Source organism: Dendropsophus ebraccatus, chromosome 8 (genome assembly GCF_027789765.1).
Source record: "Dendropsophus ebraccatus isolate aDenEbr1 chromosome 8, aDenEbr1.pat, whole genome shotgun sequence".
NCBI classification, from domain to species: domain Eukaryota; kingdom Metazoa; phylum Chordata; class Amphibia; order Anura; family Hylidae; genus Dendropsophus; species Dendropsophus ebraccatus.
In genome coordinates, this window is record NC_091461.1 from 55,685,229 (window position 1) to 55,705,020 (window position 19,792).

At 42.7% G+C, this 19,792-nt stretch overlaps 1 protein-coding gene across 1 annotated transcript in view; it reads left to right on the plus strand.

Moving 5' to 3' along the window:
- The window catches only part of MYPN (myopalladin), a 116,748-nt gene that overhangs the window by 68,965 nt on the left and 27,991 nt on the right, over positions 1 to 19,792 (plus strand). Inside the window, exons 4-6 of the mRNA XM_069980415.1 lie at positions 15,752 to 15,927; positions 17,017 to 17,068; positions 19,224 to 19,332. Of these exons, the coding sequence (XP_069836516.1) occupies positions 15,752 to 15,927; positions 17,017 to 17,068; positions 19,224 to 19,332 (337 nt within the window). The remainder of the gene's footprint in view (positions 1 to 15,751; positions 15,928 to 17,016; positions 17,069 to 19,223; positions 19,333 to 19,792) is intronic.

Genomic DNA, 19,792 nt, shown 5'->3' on the forward strand with positions numbered 1-19,792 from the left:
TTTTTTTGCGTTGGGCTCAAAAATGTCTTTGCATCACTGTTGCTTTGCAGGTGTTTGGGAATAAATTTATTTGCATCTGGCCCCTCTGTGGCAAAAAAACTTTTTTTGGTTTGATAACCCCCCCCCCCTCCCATCCCCCTTTAATTTGAGACATCCAGTAAAAATGATAATTTTCTAGCAGGCAGGGCGGGGGGAACATAATTAACAAGCTCTACTTATGCTACGTTTACACGGAACGATAATTCGCTAGATCGTACGATTAACAATTTCGAAGTAACGATTTTTTTTAATACTGATCAGCATTTAGACGGAACGATATATCGTACGGAAAATTCGTTTTGCGATCGCTTAAGCCTATCTCGCACATAGGTAAAATCGGTGAACGACTGTTTACACGGAACGATCTGCAAATTTTTTGCGAGCGACGAACGACGATTTAAGAACATGTTCAAAGATCAAAATGAATGATTTCTCGCTCGTCGTTCGATCGTTCGCTGCACTTACACGTACGATTATCGTTCAAATTCGATCGTTATCGTGCAAATTCGCACGATAATCGTTCCGTGTAAACGCAGCATTACCTCATACCGTGCCTCCACAGCATCGCCTTACCGGCAACTCCTGGATCTCCGTAAGCAGCGATGTCACAGCTGTGATGGATTGTCCATTCAGCAAGTCAGTGACTGAAGCAGGACACCACTGCAGTCACTGATTGGCTGAGTGAGCAATCCATTAGCCGGGTTTGTTATTTTCCCTCGAGTTATAATGACATCGGTACACGGGGGAAAATGAATTCCATGTGGAGTCCCAGAGTCGTAATGCAGTGCTGTGGAGGCACGGGGAGAGGTGTGTAGTGCATGTTTTGTTTCCCCTGCTGGCAAAATATAATTTTTACTGGACTTTAATTAGTGCTATTTATGCAGTGATTTTGACAGAAATAACACAAATTAACGCTATGTGTGAACATAGCATTACTGGTGGTAAAGAGCCATTTTTAATAAAAGAAACGATTTAAGAATTTTAATAATGACATAAGCCACCCAGAGTGTGTGTGTGGAGGGGGGGTTAAAACAACAGCGGCTATTTAAATACTTCTTTACTGTCGTGTGCTATTAGAAATCATGATAGTTATAGCCTATCTTTAAGATCATGTTTCTTAGCATTATTATTTATTATAATTATTTTTACATATCACAAATTCCAGGTATAAAAAATGGTGCATGAATATCATATAAACAAAAATTATTGCACCTGATGGTAACTGTTTGCTATATTAATGCCTTTCCATTTAACTTGTTTCCTCATTACATTCCTTTTTGTAAAAAGTATTGAAGAAATTTTGTAAGGCCTTATTCTCACACTCTGTAATCCACAGTGGTAATAGAGTGTGAAGCTGCGCTATGGCCTTGCGCCCCCCCGCCCCACCCAACACCACCCACCCCCACAGCGTTACGTATCAATATCATGTCAGGACAGCTGAAAGTGTTTAAATCTTTGCAGGACTTTACTGACACAGCCATGGATTACAGAGCGTGAGAATAAGGCCTAAGATTAGTTAAAGCATTACATTTGTTCTATAAACTCATGCCCATTAACCCCCACAGCATGAGGGCATAATGGTACGTCCTGATGTGGATGGGGGCGTTCAGAGGGGGGTTGCGCTGTGATCCCAGGTGCTATCCACAGCCCGGGACCGCAGCTAATAGCCTTTTAAATGCAGCTGTCAAAGTTGACACCTGCATTTAAAATACATATTTTCCCCTTCCCTTGTTCCTAGTTAAGGGCGTTGCCCCCCCCCCCCCCGCGCGATCGTAGAGGAGCGGTCCCCGCATCTTTACCCAGCTGGGGTCTGCGCCGTAATGGCGCTGATCCTGGCTCGGCATTCTATAGAATGCCTATCTTATTGATCTATGCAGTATATCTATACTGCATAGATCTCAATGAGAGATTAGAGCAGTCATACTAGAAGGGGGGACTTCTAGTATGTGTGTAAAAAAAAATATGCTTTTTTATTAATAAAAGATCCCCTCCCCTAATAAGTTTGAATCACCCCCCTTTCCCCATTTTATAAATTAAAATAAATAAATAAACATGTTTGGTATCGCTGAATGCGTAATCGTCCGAACTATTAATTTATTTCATTCCTGATCTCTCACGGTAAATAGTGTAAGCGCAGAAAAATTCCAAAGGGCAAAATTGCGCATTTTTGGTAGCATCAAATCCAGAAAAATTGTAATAAAAAGCGATCAAAAAGTCACATATGTGCAATCAAGGTACCGATAGAAAGTACACATCATGGCGCAAAAAATTACACCTGACACAGCTCCATAGACCAAAGGATAAAAGCGCTATAAGCATAGTAATAGAGCAATTTTAAGGAACATTTATTTTTAAAAGCCATCAAATAAAATAAAAATACACAAGTTACATATAGTTGCAATTGTAACAATATGAGGAACATGCATAACATGTCAGTTTTACCCTAAAGCAAATGGCTAAAACACAAAACCTCCCAAAACTAAAAAATGTGTTTTGCTTTTTTTTTTCAATTTTATCACACATTTAATTTTTTTCTGCTTTCAAGCATACTTAATGCAAAAATTAAGCCTGCCATTGCAAAGTACAATTAGTGGTGCAAAAAATAAGGACTCATGTGGGTCTGTAGGTGAGAAAATGCAAGCATTATGGCCTTTTAAACACGAGGAGGAAAAAAAACAAAGCGCAAAAAAAGGAAAATTAGCCCACTCCTGAAGGGGTTAAACTTATGCCCATTTTTACAGTTAATTTAAGGACGGAGCGAGTTTTCATTTTTGTGCTTTTGTTTATTCCTCCTTGTGTTTAACCCCTTAGTGACCGCCATGCTGCCTTTTCACGGCGGCCACTAATGGGCTTTATTCCGATGCGTACGTCTTTTAACGGCGGGCGCATCGGAATAAATTACCGCCCGGCGGCGGCTGCAGGACGGGTGATCAGCGGTCAGTGTGAACGCTGACACCCTCCTGTAACTGCCCGGAGCGGAGGATTCTCCGCTCCGGGCAGTTTAACCCATTAAATGCCGCTGACAGCCATGACAGCGGCATCTAACGGGTCCTGGTGGATCCCGGACGACGCCGTGGGTCACTTACGTGATTGCGATGTCCCGCGGCGCTGTCCGGTCCTCCGATGTCTCCATGGTGATCCCGGGGTCCTAATGAAGGTCCCCGGCGTCTCCATGGAGATGCCTGATGCTGACAGGGGTGGCCGTGGCTATTGCCTGTCAGCATGAGGTATGATACAATACATTGCAGTACATCAGGTACTGCAATGTATTATATCAATGATCTAAGTATTTCACACTAGTGTACAGTAATGTACACTAGTGTAAAAGTAAAAAAAAGTGAAAAAAAATGTGCACCAAACACAACACAGCCCCCCCCAGCCCCCCCCCCCCAATAATAAAGATGCATTACATTCCCCATACCCAATAAAACGTGACATAAGTGATCAAAAACACAAATCATATACATATTTGGTATTGTTACGTCCGTAACGACCAAATCTATAAAACTATATCAATAATTATATCGCACGACACACGCTGTAAAAAAAAAAAAAAAAACAGTACCAGAATAGCTGTATTTTATCAATCCACTTTAGAAAATACGTCATAAAAGAGATCAAAAAGTCATATACATAAAACACTTGGTATCAATAGAAACTACAGATCTTCCCGCAAAAAATAAGCCCAAAACCAGCTCTGTCGCGCAAAAGATGAGAACGCTATGGATCTTGCAATGCGGCGACAGTTTTTGTGGGTTTTTGCTAGGAAGATAGTTTCTATTGCGCCAAAGCGGTAATATTTAAAAAAACCTACACAAATGTGGTATCGCTGTAACCGTAGCGACCCAAAGAATACATGTGTTATGTTATTAGTGACCACCGATACGGATTTTTACAGCGATCACTAATGGGCTCTATTCTACTGCCATCAGCTCTTTATGGCGATGGTGCAGAATAGTGCAGCGGCGCCGGTAATGCCCGCAGCCCCCTCCTCTCAGCTACCGGAGGTAGCTGCTGGGTTGGGGCAGAGTGTGGGGTCAGTCCCGGCAAGTCCCCTCATCGGCGATCGCCGTTATTATCAGTATAACGGCGGCCACCGGTAACAGACATTGCCAGCGCAGCTGAACGCTTTCATCTCTTCTCACCGTGAATCCACAGTGAGAGGAGATGAGAACATGTCCCCCCCTGTCCCCAGAATTAACCCTAGTGACCCTCCTCTCCCAGGGCGGCCATTTGATCCAAGATGGCCGCCGCCATCACTGTTCACAGTGATGGATTCCTAAAAATGATCAAAGCTTCATTCTCATTCTTCATTCTTCATGGGGCAATGATCGGTGACCACCCGGTGTGGTCCCAGTACAAGTGATCAGCGGTATATACTATATACCACTGATTGCTTGTTCCAAATGGTGCCGGCACTTTTTTATGCCTGTCACCAAAGTCAAGTGCCCTGGATTACCCGTAACCACCCTGGATTACTTGTAACCACCCTGGATTACTTGTAACCACCCCAGATTACCTGTAACCACCCCAGATTACCTGTAACCACCCCAGATTGCCCGTCACCACCCCAGATTGCCCGTCACCACCCCAAATTGCCTGTAATCTCCCCGGATTGTCTGTAATCTCCCCAGATTGCCCGTATCCACCCCAGATAGCCCATAACCATCCCAGACAGCCCATAACCACCCCAGATTGCCCATAACCACCCCAGATTGCCAGTCACCTCCCCAGATTGCCTGTCACTACCCCAGATTGCCCGTAATCACCCCAGATTGCCTGTAATCTCCCCAGATTGCCCGTAATCTCCCCAGATTGCCCATAACCATTCCAGACAGCCCGTAACCACCACAGATTGCCCGTAACCACCCCAGATTGCCACAGACTGCCTGTAACTACCCCAAATTGCCTGTAACCACCCCAGATTGCTCGCAACCATCCCAGATTGCTCGCAACCACCCCAGATTGCCCGTCACCACCCCAGATTGCCTGTTGCAACCCCAGATAGTCAGTGAACACCACCAAATTGCCCGTCACCACCCCAGATTGCCAGTGAACACCACCAGATTGCCCATCACCACCCCAGATAGCCAGTAACCACTCCTAGATAGCCAGTAAACACCCCAAGATTGCCCATAACCACCCCATACAGCGAGTAAACACCCCTTTATTGCCCGTAACCACCCCAGATTGCCCATGACCACCCCAGATTGGCACAGACTGCTCGTAACCACCCCAGATTGCCCATAACCCCACCAGATTGCCTGTTGCCACCTCAGATAGCCAGTAAACACCCCAAGATTGTCCATTACCACCCCAGATAACCAGTAAACACCCACATATTGCCTGTAACTAAAATGACACTCCTTCCCTTCTGAGCCCTGCTGTGTGCCCATACAGTGGTTTATGCCCACATATGGGGTACCATTGTACTCAGGAGAACCTCCGTTACAAATTTTGGGGTGCTTTTTCTCCCCTGTCCCTAGTGAAATTGAGAAATTTCAAACTAAGCAAACATGTTATTGGAAAAATTCTATTTTTTTTCATTTTTGCGGTCTAGTTTTGAATACTTTCCTCCAATACCTGTGGGGTCAAAATGCTCACCACACCCCAAGATGAATTCCTTGAGGGGTGTAATTTCCAAAATGGGGTGACTTTTGGGGGGGTTCTATTCTGTAGACATTACAGGGGCTCTGCAAACGCACCTGGCGCTCAGAAACTTCTTCGGAAAAATCATGCACTGAAAATGCTAATTGGCACTCCCTTCCTTCTGAGCCCGGCTGTGTGCCCATACAGTGGTTTATGCCCACATATGGGGTACCGTTCTACTTAGGAGAACCTGCGTTACATATATTGGGGTGAGTTTTCTCCCCTGTTCCTCGTGAAATTGAGAATTTTCAAACTAAACAAACATGTTATTGGAAAAATTCTGTTTTTTCATTTTTACTGTCTTCTTTTGAATACTTTCCTCTAATACCTGTGGGGACAAAATTGTCACCACACCGCAAGATGTGTTCTTTGAGGGGTGCACTTTCCTAAATGGGGTGACTTTTGGAGGGGGTTATTCTGCTGACACTACAGGGGCACTGCAAACGCACCTGGCGCTCAAAAACTTCTTCAGCAAAATCTGAACTGGAAATGCTAATTGGCGCTCCTTCCCTTCTGAGCCCCGCTGTGTGCCCATACAGTGGTTAACGCCCACATATGGGGTACCGTTGTACTCAGGAGAACCTGCGTTACATATATTGGGGCGAGTTTTCTCCCCTGTTCCTCGTGAAATTGAGAAATTTCAAACTAAACAAACATATTATTGGAAAAATTCTATTTTTTCATTTTTACTGTCTTCTTTTGAATACTTTCCTCTAATATCTGTGGGGTCAAAATGGTCACCACGCCCCAAAATGTATTCTATGAGGGGTGTATTTTCCAAAATGGGGTGACTTTTGGGGGGGTTCTATTCTGCTGACACTACAGGGGCTCTGAAAACGCACCTGGCGCTCAGAAACTTCTTCAGCAAAATCTGAACTGGAAATGCTAATAGGCGCTCTTTCCCTTCTGAGCCCCGCTGTGTGCCCATACAGTGTTTTACGCCCACATATGGGGTACCATTGTACTCAGGAGAACCTGCATTACAAAATTTGGGGTGCATTTTCTCTCATGTTTATTATGAAAATGAGATACTTTAATCTTAACAAATATATTATTGGAAAATTTCTATTTTCCATTTTTTTCCGGCCTAATTGTGAATACTTTCCTCCAGCCCCTGTAGGGTTAAAATGCTCATTATACCCCTAGATTATTTCTTTAAGGTGTCTAGTTTCCAAAATGGGGTCACTTATGGGGGTTTCCAGTATACAAGCCTCCTAAATCAACTTAAAAAAAGAACTGGTCCCTAAAAAAATCAGTTTTGGAAATTTCATGAAAATTTTATAATTTGCTGAAACATCTCTAAGCCCCGTAACACCCTAACACCCCCGTAACAGTTAAATATGTTTACGAAATGAAGCCAGAATAAAGAGGACATATTCATAATGTGACTTACTAACTAATTTTTGTCATGTGCTTTTTTTTTTTTTAGAAGCAAAGAATTTCAAAGTTCGTAAAGTGCAAAATTTTAAAAATTTTCATTATATTTTGATGTTTTTCACAAAAAACACACAAGACAGTGACCAAATTTTGCCACTAACATAAAGTACCATATGTTACGAAAAAAAACTATCTCAGAATCGCTAGCATACGTTAAAGCATCACTGAGCTATAAGCGCATAAAGTGAGACAGGTCAGATTTTGAAAAATGAGCCTGGTCATTAAGGCTTGGTCCCTAAGGGGTTAAAAGGCCACTGCGCTTGCATATTTTCCCCTACAGTCCCACATGAGCCCTTATTTTTTGTGACACCAATTGGGTAGCCAGTGGAGGGATTGGCAGAGGCAGAGGCAAAGCAAGGGGAAAGGTGGATTAGTCGGAGTTAAGGATAGACTGGAGGGGAGCGAGGGAGTTAGATGGAAGGCCAGAGAGGAGGCTATTACAGTAGTCCAAGCGGGAAACAATGAGAGCATGTATCAGCAGTTTGGTAGAGTCAAGGGTGAGAAAAGATCGGATTCTGGAAATGTTTTTGACGTGAAGGCAGCAGGAGGTGGTCAGGGCCTGAATATGGGGTTTAAAGGACAGGGCAGAGTCAAAGGTGACCCGAGGCAGCGGACTTGGGGGACAAGGGACAGAGTGCAGCCATTGATAGTGATTGACAAATTAGATGGCAGGGTGGAGCGAAAAGGGGGAAAGATGATAAGTTCTGTTTTTTCCATGTTGAGTTTTAGAAAGCGGGAGGAGAAGAAGGAAGATATGGCCGATAGACACTCTAGAATCCTGAATAGCAGGGAGGTGACATCTGGACCAGATTTTATTGGGGGAGGGCTTTGGGGTATTGTAATAATGATTTTCACTTTTTTTAAAAACACATTTTAAGTCATAGGCGTTCTGCTCATTGAGCCTACCTGTGGCAGACTCAATGACCAGAAATCCGATCGGACCGCACAGAGGAAGGTAAGAGACCTCTGGCAGTCTGATATAGCGATCGGAACCCCCGCAGTCACACTGCGGGGTCCCGATCGGTAAGTGACAGGGGACTCCCTCTGTCACTTACACTTAAACACTGCGGTCACGCCACGTTTAAGGGGTTAATGACACGCTGCAAAGCGATCGCTGCAGCCTGTCATTAACGGTGAGGTGCCGGCTGCTCACTGCAGCCGACCCCCACCTTCTATGAAGCGCAATCCGCACAGTTTTCCAGGGCGTACCAGTACGTCCTAGGTCGTCTAGAGGTTAAAGAGACAGAGATTAGTGTTTTCAAAGCATCTTTATAAAAGCATTCTCATAGAGATGCATAGAAACCACTAACTTCTGGCCTCTTTAGATTTGGGACAGCTAGAAAAGAGGCCATGTGGACATCGGCGAGATTTGAATGGTGTCGGGGCAGGGAAATAACACAGCGATATGGGAAAGCAATCATGCCAGGTGAGTATACGGATGAGCCTGCAGCCGGGACCCAATAAAGAAAAAGCGGAGTACTTCTTTTATCCAGCCACCTTAAACAGGTTGGTTTGCAAACTAAGACCATGGACAACAGTCACACTTTTCAGAAGATATCACTATTTAAAAAACTATTAAAGGGGTTATCTGGGTAACAAAAACAATATTCTAAACAATCCCCCTTCCCAATACCACCCTATTTCTAAAATACATGTATCACCTTGCACCCTTTCCCTGTTTTTTTTCTCATTCTTATCGACTCTAGTTGTCAAAAATCCTCTACACTCGGTGCTCCGCTCCCTCTTCCCCCTCCCTTTGTGGTCTGAGGACATGTGATCTTCTCTTTGGGGGCAGGGTTAGCTTGTCTATTGACCTGGTAACCTGATTTCCAGGAGACATAATCTGCATCATCTCCATGCACCTGTGCTGCCTCCATAGACTTACATGTGTCCCTGAGTCTAGGTCTCTGTAATATAAAAAGTTCTAGTTCTATCACTGATTGCTGTCAGTGAATGCAGGCATATGTACCTGTCTTTGTGTCACAGATCTGCATATTGTGTTATAGATGTTCTTAGAGTCTGGATGGAACTAGAATGTTTTCATTCACAGTCAGCAAGCAGAGATCCAAACTTAGGGCCCTATTCCACGGGCCGAGCAGGGCCTGATCAACGATGTAAATGAGCGCCGATCTGCTAGATCGCTGCTCGTTTACTGGGCCTATTCCACGGCCCGATGATCGTTGAGCGAGGGCTGCAGGGACATCGTTACCGATGTCCTTGCAGCCCTTGCAGCATACATTACCTGTAAGGTGTTCTCCTTCGCTCTGTCTTCCTTCCCGGGTCCCGATCATCGGCTGATTGTTCTCTCTATTCCACCGATCGATAATCGGCCGAATGGGGCCGATTCAGACGATTATCGTTCCTGCGGAATAGGGCCCTTACACTTTACCGCCCACCCCTTGCTAAACAGATGCTCCTTATGCAGCACATAGCTACACCATGCGCTAGTATGGAATAAATACTGGGGTAATGGGTTACAAAATCAGTGAAAAAACAGTCCTGTGTTTACTGTGCAATAGTAATGCTAAAAGTGGGCAAGAAAGAAAGCTAAAGGGGCAAGTACACAAACGGACCAATCAGGGAGATGCATGATGGGAAATGTAGTTTCCCATCTTGGTTATAGATCCGCTTTTAGAAAGACTTGTAACTCAGGAATGGCAGCAGCTAGAAAGACAGGAGATGGCTCAAAATACTCAGGGGGACTTGGTGAGTAAGACCATTTAAGACTAGCATTACATTTTTCATTCCTACAGTAGGTGGAAAACTCCTTTAATGTCCCTTTCTACAAATGTTTTTCTTTTTATTAGAATGAAAAAGCACCTCTAGCTCAACTGCATTAAAGAAGTGTGGGAAAATAAATTTTTGAACAAGTACTGGGGAGGAAAAAAGAAATAACGTACTCTTACCTCCCCACTCCAGCACTGGTGGCCACGCACCACCACTCTGGTCCCCGGGTCCCCAGCTTCTTCCTGGTCTGAGCGGGGACCCAGGTCCCACCTTGGCTGCTGACAGATCACTAAGCGGACCGCACATGTCACAACCTGACCAAGAAGCAGCTGGGGTCCCGGGGACCAGAGAGGCGGTATGCTGCCACCAGTGCTGGAGTGGAGAGGTAAGAGCACGTTATTTCTTTTTTCCTTCCCAGCACTTGTTTAAAAGACCTATTTTCCCGAACTTCACCCTTAAAACTTGGTCAAGCTTTATTCAAACTAATTTAAAAAAAATACAAACATCCTGGGTGTTTTAGAGTCTGAGCCCTGGTCTTCCATGCATTTTTTAATTTTTCATCCATGGCATCATTTTAAAATATTTGAATAAATCTTGACTGCTGGAGCTGTTTTTTCATTCCTATCAACTTGTATTTCCAACTATAACTTGTATTCCTACTATAAAGAAGGTGGGTAATAAAATAGCTATTGTTTGCTGCAAATTAGTAACTAGCTTCAAGCTTCTGATTAGACTAGGAGCCTGTTACAGCTGCAGACCTCACAAGATAACACTTTTATGCAGACAAATGTTCTAGTGCTAATTCCAGTGCATGTACTAGACCAGTAAATAACTCAATAACTTAATTTGTAGTTAACAAATATCCTTTTTAGGCCTTTAGCTGTTAACTCCAGGAGCAAGCTGTCTCTCTTTCTTGTAGCAATAAAAATGTGAAAATGTTTGTTGCTAAATAGGTCCAAGCCAATAGATTACTTGCAGTCCAAATATAACTTGAAATAGGGTTATATTTAATTTGCATAAATACCTGCAAATACTAAGGGTTTACTAATATGAACTCCTAGGGCTCAGTAAACATACGGTTGGTCCAGGACACTCAGCTCATGTGAAACTGGCATCGGATGGAATTTTATTAACATACTAGCAGAGCACACTACACTACACATATTTTTCATGGCTTTGTCAAACTTTTCTTGAACGCCACAAGCAAACAATGAGATAATAATGTATGTAAATATACCCACGTGGTGTCAATCTTGTGATATTTCTTTTCATTAGACTTATACAGTATCTGTAAAGAGTGGCCTCTTGAGGATGTGATGCATTTTGACAGCTGTGCCTACTAATGAATCTCCAGGCTCCAGCCGCCAAAAGTCAGATGACCAGTTCTCTTGATAAAAACAAAAATAAAGCTCATCTAAGAAACACTCCAGATAAGAGGCTGCACAGAAAAAAAAACAGCACATGCTACACACAATAATTGTATATACTGTAGTTTCTGCTTGCAGAATTTGAAGACTTTACATTCCATGTCTTATATAAAACAATTTTGACTTCTTTATTAGAGAAGAACACATTAACAGTCACAAACATATACATAATTTACGGGAGTATTCCCTTCTAAAACATATATGGCATAGGGTACAGGATATGCTATAAATGTCTGAGAGATGCTAGTCTTACCTTTGAGACCCACACCTATTTTATGATTGGCCTGGAATCTGGCCTGGTTGAATTCACTGGAGGTGGTTGGAAGGCCCAAAAGACAAAAAGTTCAAAGCAGGCCATTTTATGCAGTTTGCACAACTCCTATTGATGTTAATGGGAGTAGTTTAAACAGTGTAGCACCATGAACCCATTGGGCTGTTTTTAGCCTTCCTACTACTCTGACGGCCACAGTCAGGCGAGAGGGAGCTGGAGGGCCCTGAAGCTAGAGACAGAAGTGGATGCCAAAGGTGGGACCTGCATCTATCAGCCATTAATGGCATATTCTGTGGCGTACCTTAGTGAAAGGTAGAGAAATTATTGTCATACATAGCTTACCCTGGTACTATCAGCAGTTTGCTGCGGGATACAAAACCCATGCCCATGAAGATCAGCTAATCATCAGGTTGGCTTCATTCTAAGGTGGGATTTTCCAGTTGGGAAGATCCTTCAATAATCACCAATTAACTATTAATACTGCACAAGGGCTGCAGGCTTCCAAGTAGCAGCTAAACAAACATCAATGACTGAAATGAATTCTAGTGATTAATGTGCTTATACAAGCACTATGTGACAGACTGCTGCATCAACAGAAGACAGTACACAAATAAATCCAACTCTGCTGTAATTAGATACTGATATATGAAAAGCATAAGCAGTCTTCACATAACACGTCTAAGTGGTTGGGTTGTGCTGGTCCAACACACATCACTGATTCCAGGAGGTCTGAAAAGAAGATTATTTTATAATAAGGACATTAATATGTGTGTAGTTGTTGCATACAATAAGCATTGACCAACATGTTTTAAAACTTGTATTCCCTTACGTAACATTGGCATCACAACGGATGGGTATTATCGCCCCTGCAAGCCCCTGAGACAAAGGAATATTTAATGAAAGTAATTAACAAAGTTTTAATCCCTTCCTACAGGAAGTGTATATGTAGCCGCCTCCCACCTCCACAGTCTTTTTTTACATTGTTCCTATGTAGCCCTTTGGGAGTATATTCCCTCCTATTACTAATTTTGTCTGTTGTCCTTTAACGTTTGTGTCTTCCTCCCTTTGAACCCTTAGAAGAGGCGGACTATAAGTTTTTAACGTTTAATTTTACGCTATTGTTGGTCATTACCTCTACCAAGAGGCTGGGGGAACTTCAAGCTCTTGGGTCAACTCCCCCTTATGTTGTCTTTCTTGAAGAAAAAGTCATCCTCAGATTCCTTCCTTGATTTATTCTCAAGGTGCTTCTGGATTTTTGCTACTTCAGATCCAGGTCAAGATGAAGTGAATCTTTCCTTATTGGATGTCTCCAGAGCTGTTAAGATATATTTGGATATAGAGTGATCCTTTCGTAAAGAAGAAAATCTGGTTCTGTTTTCTGGAAAAAATAAAGGGTAGAAGGCCTCCAAGCCATCTATCTCCAGGTGGATCTGCGACGCCATTGGTCTGTGCTACACTTCAGCTGATTTTACAAGAGCCATTGCTACTAGTTGGGCTGAATGGTCTTTGGTGCCTCTGGAGACAATTTGTCAATCTGCAACCTGGCCATCTTTATCTACGTTTGTTAAGCCCTACAGACTTAACTCCATTCTGTCTAAGACGGCTTTCACTAAGTCCATTCTAAATGTTGCTGTACAGGGTAGCCCTCCCATTGGGGACAATACTTGCTAATTCCCTATATGTTGTGATGTCAATGGGACGCAGGGCCGATTCAAGGGTTTCTGCCGCCTGAGGCAAACCTCAGGCGGCCGCCCCGAGTGATAGCCGGCATCCCCCCGGAAAAGCCCCCCCCCCGACGCCGACGCAGCAGCAGCAGCCATCTACTCACCTGTCCCACACCGCAGCCGGCCCGCGATCTCTGCTGTCTCCACATCCCGTCAGGTCCCGCGATGTCACCCTGCAGCTGTCACGGACCTCCAGGCTGTGGTGAGTGAGTGGGGTGATCGGGTCCCGCGCGACCCGATCACCCCAGCGCGTCCCCCACCTACCCCGGGCACTCACCACAGCCTGGAGGTCCGTGACAGCTGCAGGGTGACATCGCGGGACCTGACGGGATGTGGAGAGCGCGGGCGACGGGACAGGTGAGCGGCCGCTGTCATTTTTGTTAAGTGATACTTAACAAAAATGACAGCGGGGGGGCATAATGCCACCCCCTGCCGGACCGCAAATTCTGCCGCCTGAGGCGGAAGGCTCATTCCGCCTCATGGAAGAAGCGGGCCTGATGGGACGTAAGGGAAACTAAAATTATTAAGTTAATTTGTTTTCCCTAAGGCCCATTTGCTTCACAAGTCTCCCTCCCTGTGTTTTGTATTTCTTGTTTACGAGACTGTGTGGGTTGGGAGACGGGCTCTATATAAACTTCCTGTAGGAGGGGATTAAAACTTTTTGTTGATTGCTTTCATTAAATATTCCTTTGTCGCAGGGACGATAATACCCATATGTTGCGATGCCAATGGGTCTTAGGGAAAAGTAACTTAATAATTTTAGCATCATCCTGGGCACAGTAGAGGAAAATCAGAATTTCATAGAATTACAATTTTTCTGAATTATTGTATGTCAACTTCTAATTAGAGCCATGTTCATGAAGGCTTTATGGTCACATATGGTGTTCCTCCTGCTCTACATTATGAAGCCATAGTAATTGTGTGTGCCACACAGTGAGACATTACAGGGGGAAGATGCCGGATGACATGACAATGTACAAGGGCCCCTGTTTACTGTTATTAATGTTGTTATTATAGAATGCACAGGGTATATCATTACTTAAACATAGTTTTAGCGAGTGTTCCTCTGTTCTCTTTTCAACCTTGTAGGCTATGTTTTTATTAGGTCTAGTTTTCACCTTTAGAAACTGTGTCTACTAAGATATCTTATAATGTTTTGTATTTTTTGAACTAATAATATAAGCCAGTATGAGGCATAATACAATATAAAAAAAATTGGTAATATTTATGGTATAGTATTCAGGGTGCGTTCACACATACAGGATCTGTAGCAGATCCACAGCAGATTTGATGGCCCAGATTTGATTTGCTTTGAATCTGCAACTTCAAATCTGCTGCAGATCCTGTCCATGTGAACACACCCTAAAAAGAAAAAAAACTGTGTCCGCAATAAAACTTTACTGTGCCCAGATATAACCTAATGGGGATTATGAAATACTCTTCTTCAACAGTATCCATCCATGCTACTGTACCTGCTGAACGGCCCAATGAAATACTGCTCAAGGGACACTTAAAGGGGTTATCCAGCGTTAAAAAAAAACTCTTGTCTTATCACTCTTGTCTCCAGTTCAGGTGTGGTTTGCGATTAAGCTCCATTCACTTCAATGGAACCAAGTTGCAAAACCTACACCCAAACTGGAGACAAAAGTAGGGCTGTCTCTGGAAGAAAGTGGCCATGTTTTTCAAACCCTGGATAACACCTTTACAGAGTAAATTTTATGCTTATCAGTCTCTCTCTGCTAATTATCCAAGAGTGATTGTGACATTTTTCACTTATAGATTAAATCTATATTATTAAAGGGGTTATCCAGCACTACAAAAACATGACCACTTTCATCTAGAGACAACACCACTCTTGTCTGGAGTTTGGGTGGGGTCCTGCAACTCGGTTCCATTAAAATGAATGTAGCTTAACTGCAAACCGCACCTGAACTGGAGACGAGTGGTGCTGTTCCTGGAAGAAAGTGGCCATGTTTTTTGTAGTGCCCAATAATCCCTTTAAGAGCTTTATACATTGATAGAAGCATAAATACCAAGTCCTTCTTGTAATGTTAGCATCAGAAATGCTGGATTTATGTGCAGACTCTCTGAGTTGTGACGAGCAGCCAATGATATATGGGTCCTGTATTTTGCTGACAGATCTATGAAGCAGGCTTAACATTCCTCCTGCAGGATATTATTGGACCTTAGCTGTGTGGTCTGTTAGCTGTACCTAGTAAATCATTCTCACATACAATAGAGTTCATTTATCAGTGTGTTGCAAGAAGCTCCTACAGCTGTCTCAATAACATCCTGACATGTATGTGTACCAGTGTAAGATAGGTACATTCTGTATACTGCAAACAAGAACCAGTATGACCAGTATATTGCCACTGGTAAAGACAAAAATAGATTTAGTCCTATATCTTATTTTCTAGTTTTATCACTGTCCTAGTTCTATGCAATTTAAACATGTTTTACCCATTTCCTTATTACAGGTGGTACTGTGAAGGGAAGGAGCTTGAAAATTCTCCATACATCCAAATCCAAAGAACGGGAGATTTGAACACTTTAATTATTACAGAAGCCTTTGAGGAAGACACAGGACGTTATTCTTGCTTTGCATCTAATATTTATGGGACGGACTCAACATCTGCAGAGATATATGTAGAAGGTAATGTTCTACACACACATTATATGTGCCTATCTAATGAATCAAGTTATTCCACTGTTAGCTACTGGCCCAAACAAATATATTTCCTGCGTGGCAATATGCATAAGTCTATAGACAATTCTTACAATAGGTTAAATATAGACAATGGTTGGTCACAGCACGTAGACAACAGAAATGGGCAAGGGCACGAGGTGCTTTGGGTGATATCACATTTCTCTCCTTATGTAGTGAGTGATCTTTGGGTGATTTCTTTACATTTTTATTCTTAAAGGGGTGGCTCCCTCTGGTATTCCCTATCCACAGGAGAGAATTATGTACTCAGCTATCTATGACAGTTCATATAGAGAATAAATGGAGCAGTGGTCCTCATGTGCCACTCTCCGCTTCATTCTAAGGGCCAGGTCACACTGAGGAATTAGCACTTATTCCTCACTGAAAATTCTGTCCAAAAATATAGTGCAGAGCCAAATTCCATTGAGTTCAATTGAATTTGCACTCTGCAGTTCACACAGCGGAATTTGCGCACAGAGTTTTTCGCGGCAGATCCGTTTCCCGCCAGAAGAATTGACATGTCAATTCTTTTGGCGGATTCCGCTGGCGGAATTCCATTAAAATGGATTGAACGGTGAGTTTCTGCTCTGAAATTTTTCACCACAGAATCAGCATGAAATATGCCTGGAATTGGAAAAAATTTATGAACTTGATTAAATGGATTTGCGTGGAATTCCGTCAGAGGTGATTCCAGGCGAAACACTTTCCTCAAGGAATCCGGCAAGAACTCTTTCCATCTGGAACACTTTCCTTGCTGATTCAGCACTGATTCCTCAGTGTGAACTGGCCCTAAGAGGAGGCTGGGTTCCCAGCCCCAATGGTTAGACCTCCCCCATGATCATTTCCAAAATGGAAACCCTCTTTAAGTTAGTAATTTCCAACTGAACCAAAGTGATCGTCTACTGAGACCTTAATAAATATTAAACCAACCTAGCTGCCAACACTGAAACAGTAGAGAGCATTCGAGTGTGTAGCATCATAACCAAGACAGAAATTGCTCTACAATGTGCTTTAGTCACTTTCTTTTTTTCATGTCAGGTGCATCTTCATCTGAGTCTGAAGGTGAAACCAGCAAGACTGACATGGATCAGTACGTATGTGTTGTTCAGAGTTGCTTTGTAAAATAGTATATATTTTATGCAGACAGTTAGATGATATACCACACAGTTGTCAATTGCCGCCCTCAGCTGTCATAACTACAATTCCCATCATGCCTGATGTCCATGCATGATGGGAATTGCAATTTTGCTAGAGCCTGTGGGCCGCAGGTTTGACTCTGGGAGTTCTGGGGGTATAAATCAGTATTAGAGCATGTGTAGTTATACCATCAGAGCTTAAAATTGTTGCAATAGTAAATGCTAATTTCTAATAAATGATTGAGAACATGATATATTTCTAGAAACAATGGTGTGAACAAATTATTATTGGTCAGAGCTAGTTTTATTAGGATGAGCCATCACATCTTGTCATCTAAGAGCTTTGCATCACTGTATAACAGTTTCTGAAATCTAGCAAGGACAGCAAATTGGGACTTGTTTTACGTGTTTAAATGGTACTGGATTTGAATCTTAAAATAGTTGAATATAGTTAAAATAGTTAAAATAGCTTTTATAATCTTCCAGTTATAGATACACATTCTTTGCTAAGTCATTTCTTTGTATATAAATGATACAATTCCTTCTGTCCTTAGCTTCCGCTAGATGAGCTTACTGCATGCAGTTTTATTGTTATATTAAGTGTATAAACAATGGGGAAGGTGATGGTGGTAGTGGGGTTATCAAGCTGTCTTAGGGTAGCTTCACACACACACCGTATCCCAGCGGATTCGCAGTAGATTTAATCTAAATAACTGAACACAGCATCAAATCTGCACCATCAAATATGCTGCTGATCCTTCACGTGTGAATGCACCCTTATAGTAAGATTCTCTTTGTTGCCCAAAGTATCTAATCACACCTCATTACGCATAAATTTCATTTATCAGAGCAATGTAAGAAATGAAAGATGTGAAAATCTTACTATAAGGGTATGTTCACACTGAGTAAATCAGGCGGAGAGTTCCGCCGTGGAATCCAGCCTGCCTCAGTGTGCCATAGCCTGTCAATAAGAGAGCGTGCACTCCTCCACTGCCGCTGCTCTCCGCTCAAAGAAGTGAACATACCCTAAGTGCAATACATTTGCCCTAGTATGTTTGGGTTTACCTGGCACTGACACTTGCTCTGCTGAGAGGCTTTTTTTTTTTTCAATATAATGATAGTGGATCTTATACTTATATTTTCCAGATGGCATATCACAATCTGTAATACTGAATGTATAAAAGAGTAGATTCAGAGCCTTAAAAATTGTGAATGTAGAGATCATACAATGTATACGTTTTCAATTCAATTAATTGTGATTAATTTATGCCTCCCCCTGGTGTCTTTATGATTTCCTCTCTAAACCTCCACCTAATGTGTCCACTGCCATTGGAGACACATGGGCAGTAGCTGCGCCAGACTGCCTGGATCTTCTTTTATATGGGCATCAGAGTGATTGCTTCTTAGCACATGTTGAAAAGCATCGATTAGCCGACATGCACTATTCTGGCCGATTGTGGTAATTTAACACATTGAAAAATTACGATGTCTGCTGCGCATCACTCTATGCAACAGGAGCGCCATCAGCAGAACGTCACTGACTTCAATGGGGTGCCCAAACAATCTAAGGATCATTTGGGTGAGTGGCCCCTCCTGCTCCTCCCCGGGAGGGGGAAACAAGCGCTGAGCTGACAGGTCGGCCGTTGCTTCCCCGGCGCATCGGCCCATGTAATACAGCATTTAAACTCCCTCTAAAATCTCTGCAGCGACCAGAAAATGGCTGTCTACTGAAGCTACGCATCCAACCTAACAGAGCCTGAGAAAATCCCTAAATCCTAGGGGTTTGCACACCCTAATCCAGGTGTGCAAACCCCTTGCCTGGAGAGGACTGGAAGCTGAAAAAACTAAGTAAAGGGTCTGAATACTTATGTACTTGCAACATTTTTGACTCTGTCATTATTCTCTGTTTTCACTCTGTCATTACTGAGTACTGAGTGCAGACTAATGGAGGGGGGGGGGACTTTTTGGCAGAAATTTTTTTTTAACACAAAGCCACAACATAACAGTATGTTGAAAAAAACACATTCTGAAAGCACTGTATAGTCTATCTAAATGGTTTATCAGCTTGGAATAAAATATTATCATTGTCCCTGCTGTATTGTTATTAAGGTCACAAAGTGAAAATCTGGAAGAAGAAGAATCCAACCCTGCAGACCTCCAAGAAAGAATTGTTCCAATCACTGTTATTCAGCAGTCACAACCAACAGTAAACCAACAGGTGAGAAAATAATATTTTTACAGCTTTATTTTATAAATTCTAAATATTAAATAAAAAAAGTCAACAGACAAACAAAGTTATAAAATAGTCAAGAATAAAGGCACAGCAGAAAAACACAACAAAGAATATGGATTGCATGCCCTGCAAACCACAGCAGAAAATCCACTTATATACAGTATTAGGCTGTGTTCACACAATGTATGTTTTGCATAAATTTTGTGATTTATACAAAACATATGTTGTATTGGAATGAATGGAATCCGGGCCTGAGGGTATAGACATAGTATACGCTCCGGTCGGAATTCAATCCGGCTGCCAGAAAAACTGATGTCAGTTTTCTGCGGTCGCTATTCATTAAATAGCGGCCGCACAAGACATGTCAGTTCACACAATGGAGCGGTGAATTGGGATGCATCCGAATTCAAATTCACCAGAAATTAAGATCTTCCGACCGATACTG